This window comes from Scomber scombrus, chromosome 21 (genome assembly GCF_963691925.1).
Source record: "Scomber scombrus chromosome 21, fScoSco1.1, whole genome shotgun sequence".
NCBI classification, from domain to species: Eukaryota; Metazoa; Chordata; class Actinopteri; order Scombriformes; family Scombridae; genus Scomber; species Scomber scombrus.
In genome coordinates, this window is record NC_084990.1 from 6,099,403 (window position 1) to 6,126,805 (window position 27,403).

At 41.9% G+C, this 27,403-nt stretch overlaps 1 protein-coding gene across 1 annotated transcript in view; it reads right to left on the minus strand.

The window, feature by feature from the left end:
- cacna1g (calcium channel, voltage-dependent, T type, alpha 1G subunit) overlaps positions 1 to 27,403 on the minus strand; it is a 265,597-nt gene that overhangs the window by 99,737 nt on the left and 138,457 nt on the right. Inside the window, exons 5-9 of the mRNA XM_062443135.1 lie at positions 13,207 to 13,366; positions 9,408 to 9,702; positions 8,786 to 8,878; positions 7,739 to 8,657; positions 6,544 to 6,944 (exon numbers count right to left, since the gene is read on the minus strand). Of these exons, the coding sequence (XP_062299119.1) occupies positions 6,544 to 6,944; positions 7,739 to 8,657; positions 8,786 to 8,878; positions 9,408 to 9,702; positions 13,207 to 13,366 (1,868 nt within the window). The remainder of the gene's footprint in view (positions 1 to 6,543; positions 6,945 to 7,738; positions 8,658 to 8,785; positions 8,879 to 9,407; positions 9,703 to 13,206; positions 13,367 to 27,403) is intronic.

Sequence of the window (27,403 nt, forward strand, 5' to 3'; positions counted from 1 at the left end):
CAGCTGCCTGAGAGGCTCGGACCAAGAACCCTTTTGCTGTGGCGACAGTGCTACCCACTGCACCACCATGCCGCCAGACCAGTGGTGATTTTTGTGGATGACGTGGAGAAGTCTAATACCGTCATCACAAATGGCATTGTCGTGAAAGACATGTTTGTGCCTTTACTGGCCTTTGCTTGGCCTCACCAGCCAAAAAAGTGGTTCTGTCCAATGTCCACCCCTTCATAAGAGATTAGGTATTGAAAAGAGAACTCTCCGTCTCCCCTTTAAGAAAGTCCTGTCTGGGTGTAAGTCTCCTTTGCTTCAGCATGTGGTGACTCACAAGAGACTTATATTTATGATTTTGAATTACAGCGACAGACGTTATGAAATGATTTGGCTGAGGTAAAGAGGGACGTAATCAGAGATGTCTGGAGAAACCTACTGGTCCAGGTCAACCTTTTTTCTTATTGGACTGCTTGAAAGGAAACATCAGGAAAGAAGCTGGAAAGACAGTAAAAGAGACAAGGAGGAAAGAGGCACACCTGAGATGAAAGAAGGGAAGGAGGAGACAGGTAGGGAAAACAGATGTGATGTGAAAGGAAAAAAAAGAGGCAACAAACAGTAAAATCATCAGTGACAAGGGAAAGGAGGCGGGTGAGTCTCAACGGAGCAGTGAGACAGTTGGTGGTGTTGAAGACATTGAAGGAGGAGGAGGATGAAGAGGAGGAGGATGAAGAGGAGGAGGAGGAGGAAGACAGTAAAAGCTAAAAGCTGAGGCTGGGCCAGAGGAAATCCTGGAATAAAGTGCTGATGTAGACATGATGGATGAGGAAAGGTGTCTGACTGTCACTCGTCAGAAAAGAAAATCTGAGATCAACAATAGTGGTTCAATAGCAAAGAAGCCTACAGCCAGAAAAGAAAAGCAGAAACAGACTGTGAAGGATAAAACGGTGGAGTATGTGACGCCAGCGTTAAAGGTATTTTAAACACAGACAGTGAAAGTGATGAAATGACACCAGATGAGCTGAATAAGCAGACTTATAGGGTTGAAAAGGTAAAACAGTTTCTTAAAGAAACAAATGTCAAAGGGGTGAAAGTAGAAAGATACCTTGCAGATAAGGATACTTTTTTTGACTCTGTGACTGGAAGGAAAAGGAGGTTTAACTGAGCAGAGACTAAAGAAAATATCCTTTTTATTTCCTTGATGACTGATTTTAAAATTGCTTTGTTGAACTTAAATGGAGCTGGAGACATTAGGAAAAGGATGGATGATGTGATGTTTGCCCAGGAAAAACACAATGACAGGTTCAGTGATACTGACTGGTGGTCAGAGGGACAGGTAAGTCATTTTTAAGCTCTTTGACCTCAGAAACCGGAGGACTTTCTCCAAAAAATTCCCGCTCACTTCTTATGAGCTTAAAGAAGTGATTGAGGGCATGTCAGTCAGTCAGTCAATTCCATTTATATAGCAGCAAATCATAACAGAAGTTATCTCAGGACACTCTCCGCGTAGAGCAGGTCTAGACCGAACCTTTATTTTACAATGACCCAACATTCTCCCATGAGCAAGCACTTGGAGACAGCGGAAAGTAAAAACTACCCTTTAATGGGAAGAAACGTTGAGCCAAACCGGGCTCTAGGTGGGCGGCCATCTGCCTTGACTGGTTGGGTTGAGAGAAAAAGAGGGTGGGGGAGAGAGGCACAAAGAAGCAACAATAAAAGAAGGGAAGACTGATGGTGGTTATCAATGTATATGCATCAAATGCCAGCTCACAAAGAGTCCAGTTCATTAATACTTTGAGTGATACTTTGACTAGTTGTGGTTCGGATGATTTTTTTGGTTTTTAGAGGCTGATTTTAATTGCACTCAAAATGATTATTTGGACATGAATCATTTTAAACCTCATGATGCCTTCCAAAGAGCAATTAAAAATGTCATAAAAACACATGATTCAGCGGATGTTTGGAAAAGATTGCACAGTCTGAAGACAGACAGTACATTTGAGCTCATACTAGGGAAAGTTTTATGTTCTATTGTTTCAAACATCAAGATCAATTTACTGTGTGATGCTAATTTAAAAGATGTTTTGAATTTTTTTTTTCTGGAAGGTTCATAGGTTTGAAAAGATCATGTTTATTTGTTTAAGACAGTGGTGGGACTGTGGGACTGAAAGAATAAAAATCAAGCAGCTGTCAGCTCTACACTCTAGGAATATTACGAGATCATTGAGAGCTGTAGAGATTGAAATAGTGGAAATATCTTAATCTCTATGTAACAGTGGAACATGTTGAACTCCTCAAATCTATAAAAGCTTTGTAAGCAGATCTACTGGCCACTAAAGCTCAGGGAGTACTATTCCACTCACATTTCCATAGCATTGACCAGATCCAAGGATTGGAGAAGAGGAATGGACTGAGCAGGTACATCCACATCCTTCAGTCAATTGATGGATGGGTAGACGGGTAGTGCAGTTCTACTCTGGGCTGTACAAAACAGACTATGCGGAGAATGAATGGCTGTTTGAGCGTTCCTATAAGGGTTTACTCAAAGTTTCCAGACATGACCATCCTGAGCTGGAGGAGCCTCTGGTTTTAGGATGGAAGAAAAGCCCCGGCCATTGACAGTCTTTCAATGGACTTAAAGACCTTTTGGAATGAACTTGGTTAAGATCTTATGAATGTTTTCAATGAAGGTATTGAAAATCTGCCTCTGAACTGCAGAAGAGTTCTGATAACTCTGCTGCCAAGGAAAGGAGACCTTCAGGACATGAAAAACTGGCGTCCACTCTCCCTCCTCTGTTCGGATTATAAAATATTGTCCAAGGCCCTGGCTAACCGGTTGAAGCACGTGATGGATGAAGTAATTCATCTGGACCAAATTTGCTCATCATAGTTCTGGATCTCTCTAGTTCTTTGGGCACAGACTTTGGTCTTATTTCATTAGACCAACTCTGGTGTACTCACGATTAATGGAGGGCTGAGTGCTCCCTTTACAGTACACATAGGAGTCTGCCCGGAGTGCTTTATGCATTAGCATATATACAATATTTAGGTGTTTATCTTGGCGATGAAGAGATGGTTAAGAGAAAGTGGGAGAGCCCGATAGAGAAAATAACAGTAGGGTTAAAAAGCTGCAAGTGACTGCTATCTCTGATATCTTTTAGAGGAAGAACTTTAGTCATCAATAATCTTGTAGCTTCAGTACTATGGCATTGTTTAGCTTGTATGGAGCCACCTTCCAATTTACTCAGTAGATGTTTCGGAGGATAAGATACATGGGGTACTTCAGAGTGTGCTCGCTTTATTTACAAAAGAAAGAGGGGAACAAGGCATGTTACCCCTCGTAATTGCACTAGCTGCAACTTTTCATTTTTAATGTGCACAGATTTATCTGACTGGTTTTAAATAACCATTGTGGAAGGAGTTTGGAAGTAGCAATTTTAGAAGAACAGATAAGTTAGTACTTGACAATGCTTTGTTTTGAATGGATTTTAGGTTCCTGCATCTGTCCACATTGCCTGATTTTTATAAGGGAGAGTTTAATCCTTGGCACCTTTTCAAGAAGAGATGTTTGGGGCCATCAGTCTTTCTGTACTAGTTACAGGAGGAGTCTCTTATCAGTGTATCCAGAATGGACTTACAGGACAGTGAAACAGTGGGCCTCCGTCAAACTCTCTCGGCTCCACTGGTGTTACGACTTTCAGACAGATAGCAAATGTAGGTGGACCTGGATTTATGAACACTCAAGCTGTGGCTGCACTGATTAGACTGAAATCTGATTGACATGTAAGGACCATTTTATTGTTGCTGCAAAATTAACAAAAGGTGACAATGAACGTTAAGGACGTACTGGGAAGGTGAGGAAGCCCAAATGATGGAATCAATTTTCATTGTTTTTTAGACTGCAGAGGTCTTTAAGAACTTTCTGGTGTTTTAGATTGTTTGTTTACATACTTTAATGAAGTGTGGTTTAAAACTGTTTTTTTTTTTTTAAAGCAGGATACAAGAAAATTAATGCAACTGTTAAATTTCATTGTAGGTTAAACTAAACTGTGTATGTACATTACCAAAAAGAATAAGACCGAAGGGGAAACTAGTTAAAGTAATGTTTAGTGATATTTTTAGGTCATTTGTTTCTATCTACCTTATCTAACAGTCAGGTTCTCTGATTCTGTTTCAGTGATAATGTAATAAAGCTATTTCTAAAAGACTTCTGCCAGCCAAGCCGGCTAACTTCCATTTAGCTCTCTGCTAACTTCAACAAGGATAAAATAATTTAATTGTGCAGATCTTCATGACTTTCAAAATCAAAACCAAATAGATCAGATTCTGATTATTTTGCAGGAGTTATATGATATATAATTGTATCCACCGTGTTACAGCTGTAACCGTAGGGATGGACTAGGCTCGAGCGGAGCCTTTAACGTAAGCATGTGTCAACAGTGTTTTTGTAATTACTCTCATTACCAGAAGAGGGAGACAAATATACTGCACTCCAGCTTTAAATCAACTTAATATTAATTTAAAAAAATATACATTTGCATATCAGTCTGTCTGCAAGGTTGGGAAAAAAGACACTAGATGCCACTATCATGGGATCAAAGAAATCCATTCTTTGCTTTGGGAACACAGTTTAAAGCTGTACACACAGGTAGTTTTAGGTTTAAGGTAAAATGTTAAACATGCTTGGAATATTATTGCTGATTTATCAATAAAAAAAAAGGATGAATGGAGAAATTATGACTTTAATCAATCTTTAAAGTGTGAAGCACAGTTGGTGAGACTACAGCACATTTCCTTGCCTCCACCTGATTTCAACAGTGACAGTTGCACAGGATACAGACTAGAGTGAAACTCCAGCAGTAAACTTGGCTAGAAGATGTATGGAAATTGAAAGCCAGCTTGTCCTCCATATGGACATAATTACACAGAGAAAGAGAATCCTCAGTGATCCTTATGTCAATTGGATGTCAATGGGCTCACTATCAATGAACCGTCTCAGTAAAGTTTCAGCAGCCTGTTTGGAGACTGGAGGGATCAATTTTACCCATACTAGGAAAGAGCACTTGAAAGAGAGAGAGAAAGACAGAGAGAATGACACAGAGAGAGTAAAGAGGAGGAAGATGAAGGGTATAAAAACAAAATGAAACAAGAATGGGTGGAGAACAACGAGGAATAAAGGCAACAAAGGAGGAAAGGGGGAAGAAGGAGCTGAAAAACACAAAGAAAGTAGGAAAAAAGAGAAGCAAGAGCAGGAGGAGAAGGAGTGGAGTCAGAAAAATGGAATGGATGGGATGGAACAAAGGTGGGGACTAGAAAGCTATAAAACTTCCTGTGTGTATGTGTGCTGAAGATGTTTGGCATCTGGATATGTTTATAGGCACTGGGTCAGGGACCGAAAGTAACCCCGTAAAAGCTGGCACGCCTTCAATCTCCTGCTACACACCTACCAACACACACACACACACACACACACACACACACACACACACACACACACACACACACACACACACACACACACACACACACACACACACACACACAGACAAACCAACACAATACTTACTTGTGTTATATAACTATATAATAAATCTCACATGCCAAAGACACAACACAATAGCCTGAAACATCATACACAACTCAGAGCTTGAACCTGCATTTGGCAAGATTTCATTCATGTAAGTAGGAACACTCGACATCTGCATTGTGAAAACATGGATTCTTGATATTTGCGCTCATAAAATTCAATTCGAACCCTTTCTGTCTCTTACAAAATACTTTTATATACTACTATTGTGCTTTGCCAAGAACCTTTTGAAGGAACTGGCAACGTTGTGTGACATTCCTTTGCTGGCAAGTAGAGCTTAACATGACTCTGATGTGATGTTGCTGTTATTAATTATGCTGTTATTAATTGTTAGTAATTACTCCTTTTTTCCAGAGGAACGGGTCACATGTAGCTTTTTGGAGAGTTAAAGTTCGTCAACCTTTGATCTAACAGGGAGGATATTTTTCTGAAGAGTGTGCTTTCACAATTCCCAATGCCTTTTTTCTTTACAGATTGCATGTTAATATCAGGAGTAGACGGGGTCAAAGAGAGTAGAACGGGAGTAAAAAGAAACAAACTGCAGATTGAGAATGAAAGAAAACGCGAGAAAATCTCTGTCAGATGTTGTTGGTCCTTCCTCACCCGTTAAATCACCCCTCTTTTCACTCTCTCTCATTGTATCCTCTGTCTTTCAAACTCTCTCTCTTTCCGTTTTCTCTCTCACATGGCTGTAATTACGCTCGTGTAAACAAACGAGACCAGAGAGAGACATCAGGAATTCCAGTTGTGCCTGTGGGAGCAGTGTAGCTTACACAATCGTACACAGTGACACACATTAGCGGAGGATCTATAACTTCAAGTAATACCTTCCCACAATCTTTCATTGCCTCTCATCTGACTGTCCAATATGCGCTGTGGTGTATTCCCATTGGGGACTTTGTGGAGGCATTCAAGGGTACTACTATCCAACAGCTGCATTTGACTTTAAACACCCACACAATGGAACTCACCTGCTCATGGTACTCGATCCCCATGCTCAGAGTGTTGATCAGGATGGCGATCATAATCCCTCGTCCAAAATACTTGCTGTCCACGATCTTCCTGAACGTGTCGCACACCAGCCTCCAGAAGTGAACAACCTTCGCAGCGGTTTTGCCCAGCCTGCGCTGCTTCTTCTTGAGCTGCCGGCCGTCTTGCCTGTCCCTGTGGTGGAGGTCCTGGGTGAACTCGTATATGCCCTCGCTGTCGGAGTCTCCGGGGGTCTCGTTGCCCTCGAAGCCGCCCTCTGACTCATTGGCCAGGGCCTTAGCGCAGTAAGGGCAACTCTCGGGGTCCAATGTCAATGCGGCCGTGTCCATGGCGCTGCTGGTGGTGCTCAGGTCACGAGCCGACAGCTGGCAGGAGATCTGGGCTGCAGCCGAGAGAGAAAGGTCAGATGGTTAAACTGAGACGAAGAGAGAGGGGGAATTGGAGTAAAACGTGCGTGATTGTGATACATTAGAGAAACGAAGTGGTTTAGACACATTGTCAAATCAAATGAAAGAGATCTGTTGTGGTGAACAACATTTTTTGACAGTTGCGTGTGTATCAGTGGGAGTGTGTTCGACGGTGATGGGGAGTTCGTGCTGTATGAGTAATGCCTCGTCTCCACAGGCTGTGCTGTGGCCCGGCTAGCTGGCAGCCAGCATTTCCACCATCTGTACAACCTGAGCAGACCTGGCCTGACTTTTGCTGAGTCCACTGCCTTTTAGAAGTTGGCTGGAGTAAGAAAAAGCTGGCTGCCAACTACGAACGAAGGACTAACATTTATTGACTGTAATAACAATGCTTTCTGTCTCTCATTAAAAAAAAAAAAAACCTCACTCTGGACAGCGTTATAGTTTGAGCCTTAATCACAACAAATTGATACCGTTCTCCACCAAATAGGTGATTGCAGAAAAGGGAACACTTCCAGTGGTGTGTCATTTGATTTGCTTCAACACTGATATGGAAATTAAACAGTGATTCTGACTGAATGGGATACTCTTGTTATTTACAAACCCCATCGTGCCTTCCAGTATCTTACCTAATAGGAATGCTCAGCAAAGCAAACACTATCCACCACAGCTGACTCAGAGGAACTAAAGCTTTCCAAGTCTTTAAATATATATCTGTATCTATCATATATCTGTGACCTCATCCCTGTTGGTGTGTTTATGTATCTACCTGTAGGAGTTTGTGTTTCCACCAGGCTCTGCGGCCCTCTCTCCAGGGGCACGGGTGGGATATTGAGGTTGAAGCTGATATTTGTCAGAGTGCTAGTTGCAACACTCCCTCGTCTGGACTCTGCTAGCGCTCTGGCCTGCAGTGTGGGGTAGTTCTTAGGACCCGGAGCAGCAAAGGGCACAGAGTTCCTCTTCATAGATCTGGACACAGGAGTTGGGGTCAGGGAGAACGGGCCTGAGATTGGGCCCAGGTTTGTGGGCGAGGGGGTACAGCGGAGAGAGTCTAAGTGGAATACGCTGAGAGCTGAGGATGAATCAGCAGCTGTCGCAGCAGGATTGGACAAGGTGGCCAGGTTTGTGTCGGAGGTTGCTGCTATCACTGAAGGCAGTGGCGGGGCCAAAGCGAGGTGCCCGGTGCAAGTGGTCCCCACAAGAGCCCCTCCGTTGTTGTTATGAGAACCAGCCTCCACATCCCTACCCTCTGGACACCTGATGCTCCCTCTTCCCCTTATGCTGCCATTCCCCAGGTGGTAGTGGTGGTAGTGGTGGTGGTGATGATGGTGCACCATGTGATGGACTGACACCGACCCCTGCCTAGAGGACTTCCTCCTCCTTCTCTGGCTGTGGCCGCGATTGGCTTCCGTGGCAGGGGGCGAGGCGGCGATGTTGAACCCCGCACGGCGAGCTAAGAACCTGAAGATGTGGGCCACCTGTTTAAACCCCTTGCGGACGATGTGGACCAGGTACTTGAGCAGTTCGTCGTAGCAGGAGCCGGGCTCAGAGAGGGAGGCCAGAGTGCTGGCGTTGGACAAGAAGCGCACCCGCTGCTCCTTCATCAGCTGGCTCTCCCTCTGCTTGGTCTCCGAGAACTGTGTGGCGATGACGACCAGGCACAGGTTGATCATGAAGAATGAGCCGATCTAAGGACAAGGAAAGGGGAAGGTGTCACTGTTGTTCACGCACTCACAACACACACATGCATCGTTCTCCTGACTGACCAACTCGTTCTGCAGTCAGCAGGCATACACGCACAGTTCTTGGCACTTACAATGATGAGCAGGATGAAGTAGATGAAGTTGTAGAAAGAGTGAGCATCCATCACAAAGTACATGATGTCCACCCAGCCCTCGAGAGTGATCACCTATAGAGGAACGCAGATAGAAAACAGATCAGACAACAACAACAAAAAAGATAGAAAGCAAACTAGGGATTAAAATAGACCATATTTCACAGTCCAGAATGTTCCAAATACCAAGACTCAGCAGAAAACTAATCCCCAATGTTTCTCTTGTGTGATTTACCCCACACATGCAGCAGCCAGACGTATGGGAGAACTCATCTCCAATCTGGCTTTCGTCTTCCAAAATTACACCCCACCCACCCCCTTCAGCTGAACAGTGAATGAACACTCGGACAAAACGGCTTTTGAGATGAAGTGGAGATAGCAAACAAATGCGTGTGGAAAAATGAGACTGCAGTCTGGCCGTGGAGTTGTGGCGACCTGCTAATCCTGTAAAGACCCATTTCTCTGATACACCGGCCTCTGGGGCAATTAGCCCCCCCCACCCCCTTCGTCTCCATCTTGTATTACAGCCTTACTTTCAGTCAAACCCTACTGTATAGATATCGGAATAATCTGACATAATCCGTAACTTGATTAGCTGCCTTACCTGAAAGATGGCGATCCAGGCGTAGCAGATGTTGTCAAAGTTGATGGCGCCCTTGAAGGGGTTGACTGGACCAGCGGAGCAGTTGGTGTAGTACTGGTTCCAGTTGACGCAGGTGGTGTTGTCAGTGCTGTTGTAAGAGTACATGTCCAGGTTGCACTGGATGAGTCCCTCCTCGTACAGCTTGGGCACCGAGTGGCAGTCCCTCCTGCCATTCTCTCTGGGCTGCGAGCAGATGAAGGGATTCTCGTCGTCATTTTCAGTGTGGTAGTATTTATCCAGCTCCATGGACAGAGGACTTTTGGAGAGGGGGATAAAGGAGAGGATATTGAAGGGTTGTTGGCTTGTATGACTCCTGAGACTAGACAAAGTGAAAGATGTTTATGTTTCAAATGTGAAAAACAGCATAGGATTGTTCTTTTTGAGCATTATCAGGAATATTCAAGTATATTTTGCAGAGAGTTCATCATATATTCCTCTTTAAGCAGTACTGTAACTTTTCAAAAACAGCTGCCACTTTCTTTTGAGATTCTCTTCAGTCAGTTTCTCTAAAGACACCATCATCACATGACCTGACAGAGTGAAGAAGATGGGACCACAAGCTGAAAACGACAAACATGCCCCCTGGTTTGGTGTAGCGAGTTTACTTTTGTGACAGAAAACACTGAAAAGTTTTTCTGTGAGGCAATTTTGGAGGAGAGCCATTGTGTCAGCAACCCACTCAGTAATGTCACAGTGTACACAGTGTATTCAACTCAACTGAACAGGGGAAAAATGTGTTAGTCCTTCTATCAGAACACTTACATAACACTTTCAGGCCCCCTACTTAACATTTACGAGCAGTATATAAACAGTCGATAAATGGTTTGTAACACACTATAAGTACATATAATAAGTGTATATTAATATACATATTATTTTAGCTATATTGTCATTCTTTGTTTATATCCCAGCATTCAGTTAGGGGTGACCACAGCTGAAATTATAGTTGTCTACAAATACATGAATAAACACATACAGCACATCTGCTCACAGCTACATTATATTTGCTATAAATCACTTCTTATGCTTTAACATGTGCTTTCAACTGTGTGCATTGCAGGCTTCTCCTCTATAGTGTTTTGGGCTGCACTTAGCTGCCGAAACAGTGAGAGAAACTGCATTTGAATTATTAAGATGCATCTCCTCAATACTAAGCTAATTAATGTACATTATACTTTTGAGCGGCTACAAAACATCTGGGCACGAGGACAGAAAAGTATTAAAAGCTTAATCACATCTTGCAGGTGTACATGCGTATCTTCACTGAGGTATTTTTCTGGAATTTACACAAGACAGTGTGTCCCTTTTCCATTTTTGCCATCATCCATCACTATAAAACTGTACCTGTTTTGTTTTCACTTTAATGTGTTGGTGCCTACCTCGGCTACCAGGGGCTGAAGCAGTGAAAATTAAGTGCTGTCTCTTCTCCTTTTAGAGTTTTGGCGTACATCGGGTAGAATTTTAAGCAGCTTAACACTGAAGCCAAAATGTCTGCAGGTTTTTAATTCCATGCGAAGACTACAGCAGCTGCTTCCACTGATTAACACCCCTTCAAATAGATAGGAGGAACTAATCAGCGAAGCCAGCTGTAATTGTGTTTACAAACCTGGGGCCAAATGGCCGGGGAGACCCTTGTGTGTATTTTGTCAGGTGAGCCTACAAGTGTGTTTGCCTGCTGTAACGCCTTTTAGCACATCTTTTACACAGCTATTCTCTGTCTGGGATAACTGGTGTGTGTCTGATGACATCAGGCTGGTCTGTCAACACACAATCAGCTGGCAGGCTGTATTAATTGCACAGTGGCTTCAATCTCTTTGTAGGTACAGACCAGTCCTTTCACACTTCGGGACAACCTTGCATACTCTTATTCATTTCTATATTCTTAAAAGCTGTTTCACACAAGAACACTTGTTGGTCCGATGAGCTCAGTATGGTACACGATGGATTTATCACACCCTGACATGACGCATTGGATGTGGTTCCTACCGGCTCCTCTCACATATTCTCAATCAGCCTAATAAAAAGTGACTGTCAACCCAGTTATCAGTTAACAGCTGCTCCTTTGCCAAAGCACTAAAATATGTATCAGCAATATGAGTTCATGATAAATGGAAACAGGTGTTAATCAGCTATGTTTATGGCTTTGGACAAAGACTACAGCCAGACTTAAATGCCATTCATCTGACGCAGTAAAACAGACCTTCCGGACACAAGAAGAATGTCGAAAAATTGATGATGATGACAAAAAAAAAAAATACACCAGCTCACCACTGTCATTATGCATGACTTTAAATTACAGCTGTGAGATGTCATAAATCCTATAGAGAGTAATGAACCCAGGATGACACGGGGGGACATGAATAAGTCATCGGTGCCCATGTTCCATATACCATGGGCTGCAGCATGGGGGTCTTTCTCATTATTCCAGCGCCCGTTTCTCTCCCATTCATCACTGTGATGAGACTCTATAATCGCTAACCTCATTGACTTTAGTGCATGACCTAGTTTCATGTTCTGGGGTCAAGGTTTACTCCTAGATTTACCTTGACCTCCTGTAGTACTACCTGCAGTCTCATCTGTGTTGTTTATCTCAGCTCTAATAAGAAAGTAAAGGAATAAATAAATCCTGTCACCTTAAATATAGAAGAAATTAAATGAAGAAGAATTTGAAGGGCAGTGCCAGGAGACTTATTTTTTAAATTGAGAGTATACACAGTGCTTTCTTTTGACCGATAAATCTAGTTTATTGAAATTTTGCTCTTTTTTTCATAGGTCTTATAACATCATACTCACTGAAGTAACCGCTGCGATTGGTGAATTCAGACAGGGCAATAAATGAGCAGTGCAGCAATCTGACAGATGGTAAACATGTTTATCCAGAGTATCTACCACTTCATTTAACCAATTTCATACCAAAAGTGAGCATTTTGGTTGTTCTCTTCACTTTGCATTGATCACTCCTCATTGGAAATTGTGCATACACCTATAGCAAGCTCAGTAAGTCAAAGCTGACTGGTCTGGAAACTGTGATGGATATTTTGGATCTTTGTCTGTAAGGTTTATTTACAACCTTTATTGCCATAAATGCATTGTACTCATTCTTACTTATTTTTAGAGATATTGCCACTTTTTGGAATCCAAGCAATTACTTTGAGTACAATGAAAAATAAGAAACGTTGTGAAAGAGAGCACTGTTAAAATGTATCTGAAAAAATAAGGAAATATACTTATACTTTGCTTATTTCTTGCTGAATTAGATGAGAAGACTGATACCAATTTCATGTGCGTATAGCAAATATGATGCTACCACCAGCTGGCAGTTAGATTAGATTAGCTCAAAGAGTTCAAAGAGCTAAAAAGACCTGTTTCCCCTTGTTTCCGGTCTTTATGCTAAGCTAAGCTAAGCTAAGCTAAGCTAAGCCAATCAGCTGCTGGCTGTAGCCTCATATTCCCATGAGTGAGTGGAATGTATCTTCTTACCTAACAACCAAAATGTCACATTCTTTAATGCCACCTTTTTTAAAAAACATTTTTTGACAAAAACATAGTACAATGTAATTAGAATAAGAAGGTTAAGTGATCAACTACACGATTTGTCAACTAATTCATATATTATATTGGGACACTGGTGACATTGCAGCCAATATCCAACCTTCACAATACTCACCATGTAGTTGACATTTAGCGGAACCAAACAGATATGAGTACCGAAACCATAAAAACTCAACAACATATTGACACGGTGAAGCGTAGAACTCACAAAGAGAAGTTGTCTTCCACAAAGCAGCGGTTTCTGAGCAGGCCGGCCCACAGCTGGACGCCCACGATACCAAATATGAAGAAGACGAAGAAGCAGAGCAGCAGCACGTTACCCAGCATGGGCAGGGTGTCCAGCAGCAGGGTCACCAGAATACGCATACCTGAGACAAGAGAGAGAGAGAGAGAGAGAGAGAGAGAGAGAGAGAGAGAGAGAGACAAGGACAAGGTCAGACATCTTGACAGTACAATCACTATGTGCTTATGTGGATCAAAGCTCTTCTACAACAAGTGGCAGCGCAACATCAGTTTTCACAGCTGATAGGAGCGTCACCGTCGGGTATTGTATTCAATAGACTGGTTGATAGGAGTACCATCCCAAGTGCCTCTCAATTTACAACCATTCACACCGGCTAATATAACACACTCACAGGGACGAGTGCACGTCTCATTTATTTATTTGATCCAATTACACACTTGCCTGCGGATGCTATAACACCTTTTTTTTTTTTTTTTTTTTTTACAGTTGAATGAAAATTTTATATTAATAATAATAATAATAAATGGTAGATTTACAGTAATATGCCTCACATTACATTACAGACTACTGAGTGCAGCCTTTGTTTTATTTCTCTTATTAGTTACACAGCTTTATGAAGGATGGTTGAAATAGAGTCATTGTAAAAAGATGTAAAGCAGCGCTGTGGGTTAGTTGTAAAAAATAAATGATTGGGCGGTAAATTTGAAAGATTTGGGAGGCTTTTTAGGGTTAGGTTGGGTTAGACATTTCTACCAATAATGTGCTCTTGAGCAAGGCACTGGAAACCCAACAGTAGCTACAGTATAGAAACCATGTGGCTGAGAGGTTTGCTAGTGGGTGTGAATGCTAAGCAGGCCATTTCAAAAATGACAAAGGGTGCTTAACAACATCCTTCCTTGGAATAAGGGTTGAAAAATATATTTGGATTCGAGAGCGTTGAGTCAAACAGGAAGTGGAGAGATTTGTGTCGGCAGCCCTCCTACAGTTTGCAGTGAATTAACGGTGGAGTGAAAGACCTGCTTTTTTTTTCTTTTTTTTGCCTCTCGTGCACTCCATCCCTGATTCTTTCTGCTCTGGACAGTGTTCCCTCACGTTTTTTGACAACACGCTGACTTCCTACCACCCACACACTCCCTCTGCTAAATCCGGCTGTGTCGCTCTGCTGTTGCAGCTCAGATTCTGTTCCACACTGAGGTTCTCTATCTATCTACTATACATATTTCTCCTTACCTACATCATACCTCTTCTATTCCATGTCACTGCCCTGTAACTCTCTCCATTCTCACCTTTTCTCCATCTTTCCATCTCTCTTTCTATCCACCTGTTTCTACCTCTCCCTCCCTCCATCCCTGCAGGTTTACCATCCCAGCAGTAAACCCGGTGACTCAGGCGTCAATAATGAGCATCATTTTTCTGATCAGGGGTTTTCTGTGTAATTGGAGAGGCCGGGTCAGTCCCTGTAGGAGTCCCAGCAGAGCTCGTCTGCCGGGCTGATGGCCACAGAGGAACAGAGGAGGAGACGGAGGGAGAGAAGACGCGGAGAGAGGATGGAAAAGGGGAACAGAAGGAGAGAGGAAAAGAAAGGGACAGATGGAAAAACAGGTGTTGGAGCTAAACTCCTTTGGATGAAGTCAAAAAAGCACAGTCATAGTGTTATGAGTATGAAAATATTACGAAATAGATGTTTTATAAATGCCAACACTTGTGGTCTAAATGTTTCTCCATAGTTTAGAAATAAGAAAATGATCATTGTCAACAAAATAAGTTGTAAAATTAAAAATTGACAACAGTTAAGGTGACATCATCTTCTTCTTTTTTCTTTTTTTTTTTTTGGGGGGGGGGCAACAGTCAAATGAACCACAATGATGTTTACTTTACTATAATACAAGACAGGGAAATCAGCAAATTCTCAATTCTGAGAAGCTAAAACTATGAAATATTTAGTATTTTTGCATAAAAAAATGCATAATAAAAATACTAAATTAATCATTAAAAACTGCTGATTTATCTGTTCTGCTCATCAACTAATCCAGTAACTGCTGCAGTTCTATCTGTAGCATTTCAAAATAGGAGTTTGGAGTTTGCTTAGCACACCCAATGGACTGACCACTAAACAAACCTAATGAGCAAAGGTCCAGGGGCCCGAGAGATCAGAGGCCCCCAAAGGAAAAACTTTCCTGTACAGTCAGACTGTTACTGTTACTATTTTGTCACTGATGGATTTGGCACTGAGAAAGTGTTTTGTCATCTGTTCTGATTGTTGCAGACTGTGCCTCATCAGTGGCTTAAACACACTGGTTTTAATGTAATTTCTATAGCAAAATGCTTAAGGGAAAGGTTTCGACGCCTGCCGGGTGTTTAATTGTTCTGATTGTGGTTGACTGTGTTTCATTAAAGAAGAGATACAGTATTGTGAGTGTGTGATAGTGGCTAACTAATGCCTGGCAACAGCTGCACATAATATTTAATGTCAGCATACTCAATACTGAGCCTTAACCTAAGCTGGTTACACAGTATGATGCAATATAATCATTCCTGTTGTACTGATTGAGCATTAATGGAGTCTGTGTCAAGCCTAACCCAAACTAACACAGACTAAGTCACTTCAGCTAAATCTGTTTTCTGTCAGTGCTAACACAAAATAAAGCCTGGCTGCAGGTGCCTTCACAGGTTTGTGTTATAGTAAAGCTGGTTTTCATATATATCTGCACCCAGCAGGCCCATGCAGGGACGGACTGGGACTAAAAAATGGCCCTGGACTTTCTCCCTAATAGGCCCACCACCCGGCCGCGTATCAACAGTCACTAACAGGGTTGTCCTGATATTTCCTCACAATATTATTAAATAAATACATTTTTATAAGAGTAGGCTATAATTGATTCAATCAATTCTGCTGTGATTAATTACAATAAATTTCTTCCTTATATTAATGAAACTGTAGCCTATAAACACACCCCAGGCTGGTAGTCTCTGTTAGACTAAGTGTCATCTCATAGCAGTGCCCACCACACAAATAACAGAGTTAAACAGCACTTTCTCCACTTGCTAGCATGTAAAAAGTGATACATGTGAAGTGATGGATGCTTTAGGTTTTCCGGTTTCATTCAGCACCATGGTCTTCTATCTACCTGCAGTAGAAGTGAGTTCGCTGTAATGACGAGATGAAATCACAGTCACCCCACGATTCATTTTTAACACGTTTATTAATTCATTTTTTCATATAAGCTTGACAGCAAGATTTATCACTTTAATTTTAACAGCACTAAACGGTATGATATTTTTCATCATCATGTTATGCAAAGCCAGCTGATCAAAGCTGACTATGTCGTAGCCTAACAGAGGAGTCAACCCGAATAAATGTAGCCAACGTCTAGTACTGTACATTACTGCTGATGCTTTCTTTTCTTTTAACTTTTCCCATCCACCTTTCTCCTTACGTTTTCTGCTTGCCATTATCACAGAAACTAATGATTCAGTCTTCTTTGTTAGTTTTTTTTTTTACACTTGGCAAACAAATGATCGTGTTAGCGCCCCCTGCTGATCACTGTTAGTGTCGCTTTATCTGACTTTTTGGTTGATGAACCAGGCAGGCAGACGGCCGTTTACCACACAGCCAGATTGCCAGTCTGCCTCTGGGCCCATGTTCTCATAATCCATCTATAGTGTACACCTTCTACCATTTCCTGTTACACAACGGCAAATTACAATACATTCATTCATTTGTATACAACATAGCGCCCTGCAAGCAGTAGTAGAGCTGCAGCAACCAGTTGATTAATCAAGTGAAGAAATAGGACATTAAACAACTATTTGGATAAACGATTACTCATTTTGAGTCATTATTAAAGGAAAATATGCTAAAATGATCTTGTTCCTGCTTAAATGTGAATGTGAATCTGGTAAACATCTATTGACATTGGTCATCATTTTTAATCGATGAATCAAGAAAGTAATTGAAAGATTAATCGATAATAGTATATACAGTATAATAGCATAGTATATCTGCACAAGATGACACATTTTAAATATCATATCATCGTCAGACATTTTATTCTTATGTGCAGGCTAATTATGGTCCCTTAAAGCTTGTTTCTGCCTCTTTTTTTTGCATCATTCTGAACAGACAGATTAAGAATGGAAAGAACTTTGCTTTGTTTAATATGTTGTGTAGAGGCATTCACTGAAATCCTTTCTGGTTTGGAGTTGTTGCTTTGAATGAAATGCATTTTTAAAAAAAGTCAAATTCCCTCCACACTCAAACACCTTTCATCTGTACTGCTACATCTAGGATCGGAACACCAAACTGCATGAGGAACTTTTTCATATCTGTAGAAATGCTCTGAATTTCTTACTTAGTATTTTAATGTTGATGTTGATGGCAGATGGAGAGAAAAACAAAGAAGATTCTGCAGACTTGCTTAGATACGGAGAACAAATGGGGAGAAGACAGCTCCGGGAGATAAAGGGAAGAGAGGAGCAAAGGTAGCACAGAGGGATGGGTGGATGAGTGACAGCAAGGAGCATCTGCGGATTAACATGCATGTTTGTGTTGCGTCTTTCACAACCGTCGCTCTCTCTCAAAAACTTCTGAATATGAAACCCGGCCGGGGAAGAAAAGCAATAGCTCTTAAATGAAATACGACAAAAAAAAAAAAGTCAAGTTAGTTCAATTTGTGTAATAGCTGCCACGTAATGCGATGCTCAATTACCAGCGTGGCAGTGTGAGATTAGAGTCGTAAAGAAAATATCTCTCATAATCACACCGTGGAAAAGTTACTAAATGTCACGTTGAAGCGATGTTTACAAGAGAAACACTCGATCATGATTGAAGAGAAGCAACGCAGTGTGGTGAGTTGTGTACAAATGATGCTGTGAGTCATCGCCCATGGCGATGTGTTGCTGCGTGCCCTTTGGTAGGACGTCGGTTTAATATAATTGCCCCGAACTCACGGAGAAAGTAGATTCAGCGACAGAGAAGTGGAGACTCACACACACTCTGACAACCAGACCTGACTCTCTCTGCCTACAACAGCAACTTTATGCTTCTCTTTCTCTGTCTGGTCATTAATGAGCAGCTCAGGCACACACACACATACATCTCTTGACTGTAGGCAAACACATAATACACACACACACACATATTACACACAGTAAGCAGCAGCTCCTTCAAGTGATTGCCCTCGCTGTGTAATGTGCTGAGCTGGTAGGATGCTGCTTAGCTGTGCCTGAGTTAGTGACAGCAGCTGGGATTAGGGGTCTGCGGAGGGGCCGAGGCGCTACCGCTGGATTCATATGCTGCCATTCATGGTGGAGATATGTTTGCACAATGAGGACTTAATGCTCAAAAAATGTCCTGTGCTGGTAGTCACACCTCTGATAGCTACACCCACGGACAACAGCAATTCTACGCAGCATGTTTGCTCACTTATCATATAAAAGAGCTGGAATTTGACAATCCTTGACAATAAAAAATGGCAATGTCACTAATTATCATTGATTACAAGTAAACCACAATTCATAATTTTAAGCTAATTTGCTGTTAAGGACCATTTGATACAGACAAATCTCTAGAAAATGCACATAATTGGAATTTGACTTGAAATAGTTTTGTCAAAATTCATCATTTCTGGTCATTTAGAACTAAATGACTAAATAAACCTATGATAAATTACGTCATTAAATGAGTGTCTTGAGTTTTTGGGAGCAGTAATAGCTACAAAACAGCATATAATTAATGTCATCATAGTCTATTGCACTTAATGTATGACATTAGGCATTTTATAAATCAGTCTTTATTATATGTGTAAATTCATTGGTACATCTGTGTATTATTATGGTGATGATTTTCTTTACTGTTATCTACACAAACTGCACATCTCAGCCTTTCAGAATGTGTTTTGTTGTGCCTGTTTATTGTTTTTGCCTTATTGTCTATGTACTCATATCATACTACATGATATGAGTTTTCTGACAGGTTAGTGCTTTGGGAAAACCGGATTTTAATTAGTGATTTTAGTTAGAAAACAATTTAGCCCAGAGGATGAGGACATTAAATATTTGTGGTGGCAAATATGACTTTTTTCCAGATTGACTGTGATTTCGATGCTGGCTCAAATCACATGATCATACAATACATAAGTTGGAAGAGAGTCATATGAGGACATTTCATTCAGTGACGCAGGCAAACATGAATATCCTGAAAGAACCTCTTGTTTATCTCCGAATCAATCCTCCCAAAACCCTCTCGACCCGACTGGCGTGCTCATTCCAAGTGATCGACATTTCATATTCAATAACAATCATCTCCCCCTCCACCTGTGCGCCCTCTCCAACCTCGCCGTGGGCGGCCACTCCATTCCAACATGGCTGGCAGGCAGGTGGATGTGTGTGATTGGGGAGCCATCTGTTAGCAGGCAGATTAGGTCTGCTTCCTCTGCTCTGCTGTCCAGGTCCAGCTCCGAACCCAGCCAGTTTTGTAATCTGTGTACTGTGAACTAATGAGCTTTCCGAGTCGAGAGATAGTGTACACCTGCGTCTCTTCTCATTTGCTCTGAACTAGCTCACTGTCAGCGACTCCAGACAGAGATGACTAGACGTTTCCGAAATGGAAATGTGCCTTCGCATAAACGAGCGATGTGACCCAAAGACAAAGGTCATGCAGAAGAATGAAAACAGTAGATCTCATTAGATCTAGGTCCTGGTTTATCAACCATGCTTAAGCACAATTCCATGCGTAGAATCCGATTGATCAACATCTTCTCGTGCCAGGGAATGTTCATGCTGACCAGCCTTACCGATAAACCCTCAAGTACACGGGTGTAATCGAGGGTAAACACACAATCCTCAACTTTCCTTTCAACCATGCAAGCATAACTGATAGATTGTGAACTATATTTCTAGGGTTAGGGTTAGAGTTAGACAAACTTTTGCATTTTAGTTGGAAAACATGGAAATAATTTATACCATTAATGTCTCATTTTTTGTCTTGACTCTCCAGTACTTCATCACTGAGCACCTGTGGCTCCACATGAGAGATCCAGAGGATGTGTTAATGACATTGAGTTGTAATCAACCTGCATTACTAATGAATTGCCACTTCTCATTAGCATTCATTTCAAGTGATTTAACTAAACAGGTATATTTTCAATTTGCTAAAATTGCTCCGTGGATTACACTGAAGTGGTACTGTGCCCAGTGTCTAGTGTGTGTAATGCAACTCTTCATTTGACCATTATGTCAAAGACCACTTGGACTAAACCATATCATCACCACTTAGAACGACATTGTCCATCACATCACCTCAACTCTAATGGCATCTGTGCTGATAAACTAAGTGAATGACAACAAATGGGGTGTAAATACGTGTTGAAAATGCTGTGAAATACAACAACACCAGCACAAGCAGATGGACATAGATTTAATCATGGTTCATTGTGTAAAGGTGTGAGTACACCCGACAAATACCACAGAGAGGCAGACAATCCTTACACACACATTCACAGCTTGCTCTATGCATACTTTGATAGATTCATCTGCTGGAGAATAAAACAAGAAATTTAGGCTGTTCTGAAAATATCACCACAACCTCCCACTTGTACAGTACTACATCAATCTATGAACAGTATGATTATTTTTTAAAAAGAAGTATATTTCCCACCTCTTACGCATTCAAATGTACCAAAATGTACATTCATCACAGCTTAAACTCAAATCTGCCAAATCACAGCTGTGCTGGGGAGATGGCTACCTATCTGTCTGCAGGCTATCTAGGAATACTGAACCGCAGCACGACTCCAACTGATCAAAGAACTGATCTTCAAGTTTTTGGAAACTGAGGCAGCTGGAAAAAACCCAACCTTGAACTGAAAATGAATTTGGAATGGAAATACGAATCCCTCGTCACTTCTACGCCAACGGCTGCTGGGGGTGTTCTTGTCTTATTGAGATCTTGACTAACAAGATCTTTTGTTTTTTTTAGCAGCAAACAAAAACTGACAGCAAAGAGCAGGATTACACTATGACATTCTTTGCTTTCATCTTCTAGCAAGCGACTCTCTCCTCCGAACTCCCCCTAACCTTATCCGTCTTATTTCTCCAGCTACAAGGACCCCCGGATCAAACCTCCTCCTAACTCCCCCCGGGCTCCCCTCTTGTCCTCACAGCACAATACAACAGCAGAAGTCAACGGGTGACTTAGGCCTCGCTATGAAACCCCTTTCTAACAGCTTAGAGAATAATAGACGCTAGGACGTTCTTGGGAGCTCTTTAATTACAGTCCTGAGACTCGGCAAACAATGCGCCATAGGAGGAGGGCATGAACACACAGAGAGCTGGGAGGTCGATCGTGTTGTTGTGCTGTTGTTCTTCGTTCGGGGCTTATCTGGTTGGAAATACGAGACGGTGTTGCATGAACCAACCAGGTATTGCTCAAACACCAGGTTTAACAAAGCGTGGAGAACAGGATGAAACAGTGTGTGTTACTGATGCATGACTGAAAATAACATTCCAAGTGCACGCGTGGCAGGTGTGTGTTCACGCAAGAGTGTGTGTGTGTGGTGGCCCGTGTGAGGAATATGCGCGTGAGGGAATGTTTGTGTTGGCTTGATAAGGCTTTGGGGAAAGGGCACGTGTTGCGGCGGAACAATGAGAAAGAGCTATTCTTGGCTCGGCCTTGTTAAGACAGAGAAGTGTCTGAGTGTGTTTGTGTGTGTGTGTGTGTGTGTGTACGGATTTGTGTCCTGTGATAATCACCTATTGACTACCACCTCTGGCTTATCAATCAACACTGCCCTCTCTCAAATGTGGCTTACTCATAGCATCGATTTTCATCAGCCGGGAGGGGTGGAAGCTTGGTTATGTTTTAACTGATTATGCAGGATGTTCATTGGCAGGTCAGGAGAATCATGTTAGCATTGATGTGCTCCTTGATATCAATTCATCACCCATTGCCTACTTTTACAGGGATAATCTTGCCAATTTGCCTTGGCTTATAGTATTGTACCCAAAAGGTCTAAAAAGTATCTGGTTTCCTGTCAAGTTCAGGCTTTAGGATCAAGTTGGGTTCAAGAAGCTTTGTTGATAGGTAGCAGCGAGACAGTAAAATACAGTTCAAGAGGTTCAGTTGGAGTAAAAGATCTAATTTGAGCCAGGTTCGACTTTTGTGCCAGATAACCCTCTGGAAGCCTCAGCTGAGATGAGAGACATAAAAACTCCTGGCATCACAGAAGATATTATACAACCGTTTTCACAGGCTGAGTAGAGAAGGACTCCCCATGATGAGTAATTTGACCTTTATGTGTAAAATCGGTGGAGTTCCACTTTAACTCCCTTTGCTTTTTGGCGTGTGGGAGCTGTTGATAAAGAGGATGGGAAAATAACACTAGCCAGCAGGCAAATAATGAATTGCAAATTCTGACTGCAGCTGGCTGGTATTGCCACCAAACCTAGAATTTTGGCAGGTAAGCAACTGCTAACCTAAAGGTCCTCCTTTGTTCCAAAAATATGTTTGGCTTTGAAAAAAAGTATGTCTGCTCCATAGTGAAATAAAAGTGGCACTTTAGCCTGAGGATAAATGAAGTTATTTCCTTCTCTGTGTTTAACAATGCCATCTCTGTTCCGACAATCAGACGGCAGAAAAATTAGATTTCAGCATATTAAAATCACTCTTCTAGATTTCAGTGCCTTGAGGCCTGAAACTAAAACCCATTAAAGCAGCTCTTCACTTCTATTTGCATAGTAGCGGCAGAGTCGAGGTTGCAAAAGTAACAACTGCTGACAAAATATGTTCTAAATGTTACAGGTATGCAGTTATTTCAGTGAATGGTTATTAAATTGAAGGTACACTTTGCTTTAAAAAAGGGGAATGAAAAATACTTTTTTTGGTAACTTAATTTAGAAATTTCACCCCTACCAACAATAATGCAATCTCCGATTTCAGCACTTTATCTATTTCCATGCCATGAGAAGTGTGTCCAATGAATGATAATTTCCTCTCAGAGAGGGAGAACCTCTTCTGTAACCCACGGAAGAGTAGTGTATTCTGGACACACAGCTAACCAGTTGCTCCCTTTGAATATTAAGACCCACACAGAGGCATGTCGCAAGCTGTCATGTCTGCTTTGATGTAGCCAACGACAGGCCCTGGTACAAGGTCCCAGAGGTCCGGTACTGTACGTGAGGGTAATAGCCAATCAGGTGGCAGGCAGTGGGTGGCGATGCTGTGGTGACACGGGCCTGGGATTTTTTGGTTTTGCTGGCAGCCGGTGGATGAAGCCTGCGAAATGTATCTGTCACTTCCACTGGCAGCTCTGGCACGTTAGCACATCAATCAATGCCAAAGTCCAGGACGTGGACACCGGCCCGGGAACAACGTGTTCGTTAATACAAGTCTGAGTGTGTGGATGTTTTTTTCACATGAGCTCCTGCCTTATGTTCCAATAGAGACTTAAGGTAAGAGAGTGAGAAAGGAGCAACGTCAGGCTATAGACAACGAGCCACTAGTGAGTACTAACAGTTTATACGTGTGCTGATCCAGGTTCGGATGGCTTACATATTTGGCAGCGATGGTCGAATATCAACAACATATCGGAGTTAGAGCTTAAATGTGGAAAGTTTATACCACCTCAGACTAACAGATTGAGTGAACCCCCGCTGACCTGCAAATGCACACTGATAGGAGCAACTTAATCTAAATTATGTATCAGCTGAGGTGTGCCACAACTGTCTCGTCTGCATCTCGAGCTACAAATCAGCCCGGCAGGAATATGCGCCTCATATCTGGACTGTGTCTACGATTTACTGGACTACACCTACACTTGTATTGAATTGCAGCTACATCTCGAGTATACACAGCGACAGTAAATTTCTCTTATGCTTGCCAAACCGGAGATTATTTCACACATCATATCTTTTTATAGGATTTACGATTAAAAAAATCGACAGCTCCCTATTCGCTACTGAAACCCGAAGAACCGTTCATAACTGTTTATTAACCTACACTAATGATGTGTGATATGTGCCTATTTGATTTGTGTGTTTTCTGGCAGCTTGCACTATGAAATATATTTCCATTTACACAGCAGCTATGTTACATTGACTGCATGTTCATTACATAACAGTCATGGCTGTTTGTTAATGTGGGCAGGTGGCTCTTTGTCAAACTTTAGAGGAGATGCAGCCTAGTTTCCAAACTGGGCATGAACAGCTTTACCTCAATATCTAATAATGATCTAGGTGCTGCAAGCCCCATGTAATACATTGGTTAATTATGTCTTAATTAAGCTTGTTTTTCAGTCAATTAAATAACTCATTCTTCTTATACGTGTGCCTCATCAGCTCCTTAAGAGTTTGTACTGCAGCTCTTTTGGAGTCCCTGTCCTCTAATGCTTGAGTGCCTCGCTTTGCTTGTAAGTCGCTTTGGATAAAAGTGTCTGCCAAATGACAAAATGAAAATGTAAAAACTCAATTAAATGTGTTAGCTGTGTTAGACTGAACAACTTTTTCAGTGGGCTTGTCTCTGTTATATATAAATAATGCATAGTCCAGACTAAGTGAGTCCAAAAACAAAAGCCTACAGTCAACAGTGACTTGGATATAATCACTTAGTCACTGTTGGATCTTAACTGCTGTCCTTACTCTGCTACTGTTACCCAGACACTCATGTCAAATTGCACTGTGACATAAATACAGACATAAATCATCCATGTGTCTCTCAATACTTTGCATATGTTAATGTTCACACCAAGCCCATTTGTTATCGCTATCGGTTACTTTGGCTGCTTTCTTTATCATTTAATCAGTAGCTATCCGGAATGATAAATGAAAGAAATCAATTGTAATATCTATTATTTAGTAAAGAAAGTTTGCATTCTCAACATGTAGCTACAGATAACTTTTTCATCTCAGAAAGGCACTTTATGTCCACACCTGCATACATTTGATTAGACGTTGCTGATCAGCTGATAACTACACATGCTTTTGCACACTACACTCTTAATTTGCACACTTAAATCTGCACTTTTATTGAGCCCAGGGACTTTATTTTATTTTCATATGTGTTTCTTCTATTGTTGTTCTGTTTTGAACTGAAATATGTGTTTTTAGTGTTACTTGAGTTATGTCTCCTTGCACTTTGACCCCCAGAAACACATTTTTTCATTATGCCTTGCAGAAATGTATGGCAAAAATTACAATAAACACATTTTATTGGATTTGAGTCAATGACTGTGAAGTGTTAACTAAAAAGAAAACACGGTTCCAATTAAACTATAGCCTGAATTCAGTGCTCTGCTTCAAAAACATTGTGCTTCATTCCTATGTGAGTAGCTGTACTTTGCATGTATGACTCAGCGCCGCTGCCTGGATTCAACCGTGGCTCTTGTCACACCGTCTTACCTGTATCATACCTCTTTAGTAATGTGGCTCCACCAATTAAGCCAGTCACACATCCCGTGGTAATGTGTACTCTGAAAGGGCAAACTCTAGCTTTGCCCTTTTTTTTATCTTCTTTCCCACCAACCCGACAACTGATTAATAATGGAACAGGGGAGGAAAAAAAACATAACTGCCTTAGTCAGTCGGTGCCATTCATCCAAGAACTAGAGCTCCCATGTATTCAAATGCAGTTAAGTGTGCCTCAAAATAGCCCCAGCGCCGCAACAAACATCCTCACCCAGAGTCATGATGAACGCTGCGAGCTTCTCCGCAGGACTTGATTAGGCTGCTAGAGGGATGAAAGGGGGCGAGGGGTGAGGGGGGTAAGAAGATAGATATAAGCCACACCAAACGCATGGGGAACGACCCCCTCCTCTACCACCACTCTACCCAATGACATTTTCCCCCGCAGGGCCAAAACCAGACCAAATCATCCACGCCTTAATGTCGCTATTAGTCCTGTAATTAGGATGAGGAATGGTTGGATGCCTAATGAGCAGGGGTGAGAGTGGCTGTATGCTTTCAATGTGTGTGTGTGTATGTGTGTGTGTGTGTGTGTGTGTGTGGGGGGGGGGGGGGGGGGCGCCTTAATGAGAGGCGGTGAACCCCTACCGCGGCTTTGATTGACAAGAGGGTGAGATTACAGAAGAGGTTTCGGGAGTGTTATCCGTAGAGGGTTGGGAAAGATGAGAAAGGGGGTCAGTGTCCCATTCATGCACCTATACAGGGGGGGACACCTGCACACACACACACACACGCTGGGGATCATTGCTCAGTTTGCCTGCAATCTCCTCTACACAACCGAGGAGCTAATGACATAAGGCTGTGTATTTAAATGAAAACATTGCAGGGAGTGGAATCAAAGGTAAAAACATACGGGTGGAGTGCTGGGTGGGTACGAAGTTCTCATGATTTATTTAAACAAAAATGTGTTCACTGGAAATTCAATCTGCGCTGATTAAACTCTAATGGAGACTGATGGAAGAAAGGGCAGAGGAATGTGGAACCTTTTTTTTTTCTTTTTGGGGAGGGAGACGGGAAAAGGAGGGGGAGGATGACAGATGGAGCAAGAGCGACTCTGGGATTTGTGCGCTCGCATCGCAATGAACAAGTGTAATAGTCTCTGTGTGTGTGTGTGTGTGTGTGTGTGTGTGTGTGTGTGTGTGTGTGTGTGTGTGTGTGTGTGTGTGTGTGTTGTTATGAAGTACAGTCGGTTAATAAAAAGGCGGTGAGTTGGAAAATTGCAAATAAATCTATGTGAGTCCAAAGATGACTGGCTGGGGGAAGCCAAAACACAGAGACGGCGCCGGGGCGGCACACTAAAAAGCGTGCTTCGGTCTGTCCCTGACCTACATTCCACAGCCTTGTTGGAATTTTCGATCCACCTGCAAGATCGCTAATTATAACAAGTCCCACCACAAAAGAGTATATTTGTATGGATCATCTGCTACCAAGCCTGATTAATCTGATAAATAAGGTATTACTCTATGGTCCATGTGATAAGTTATTAAATGCTTTTTTGAAAAGACTTTCAAGTAAATAAACTCTTTTCTGAAATCGTCTCTGAATTACTTTGTAATGAGAAAAATTTGGGCTCATTCAGGCCAAATAAAGTTAGGTATGAATGCCTTGATATAAAAGCCCAAAAAGATGTTTTACTTAATGTCAAATAGTAGGACTTTGGTTACTCGGCAAACTAACTTGTTAATTAAATCCATGTGATTCTTAA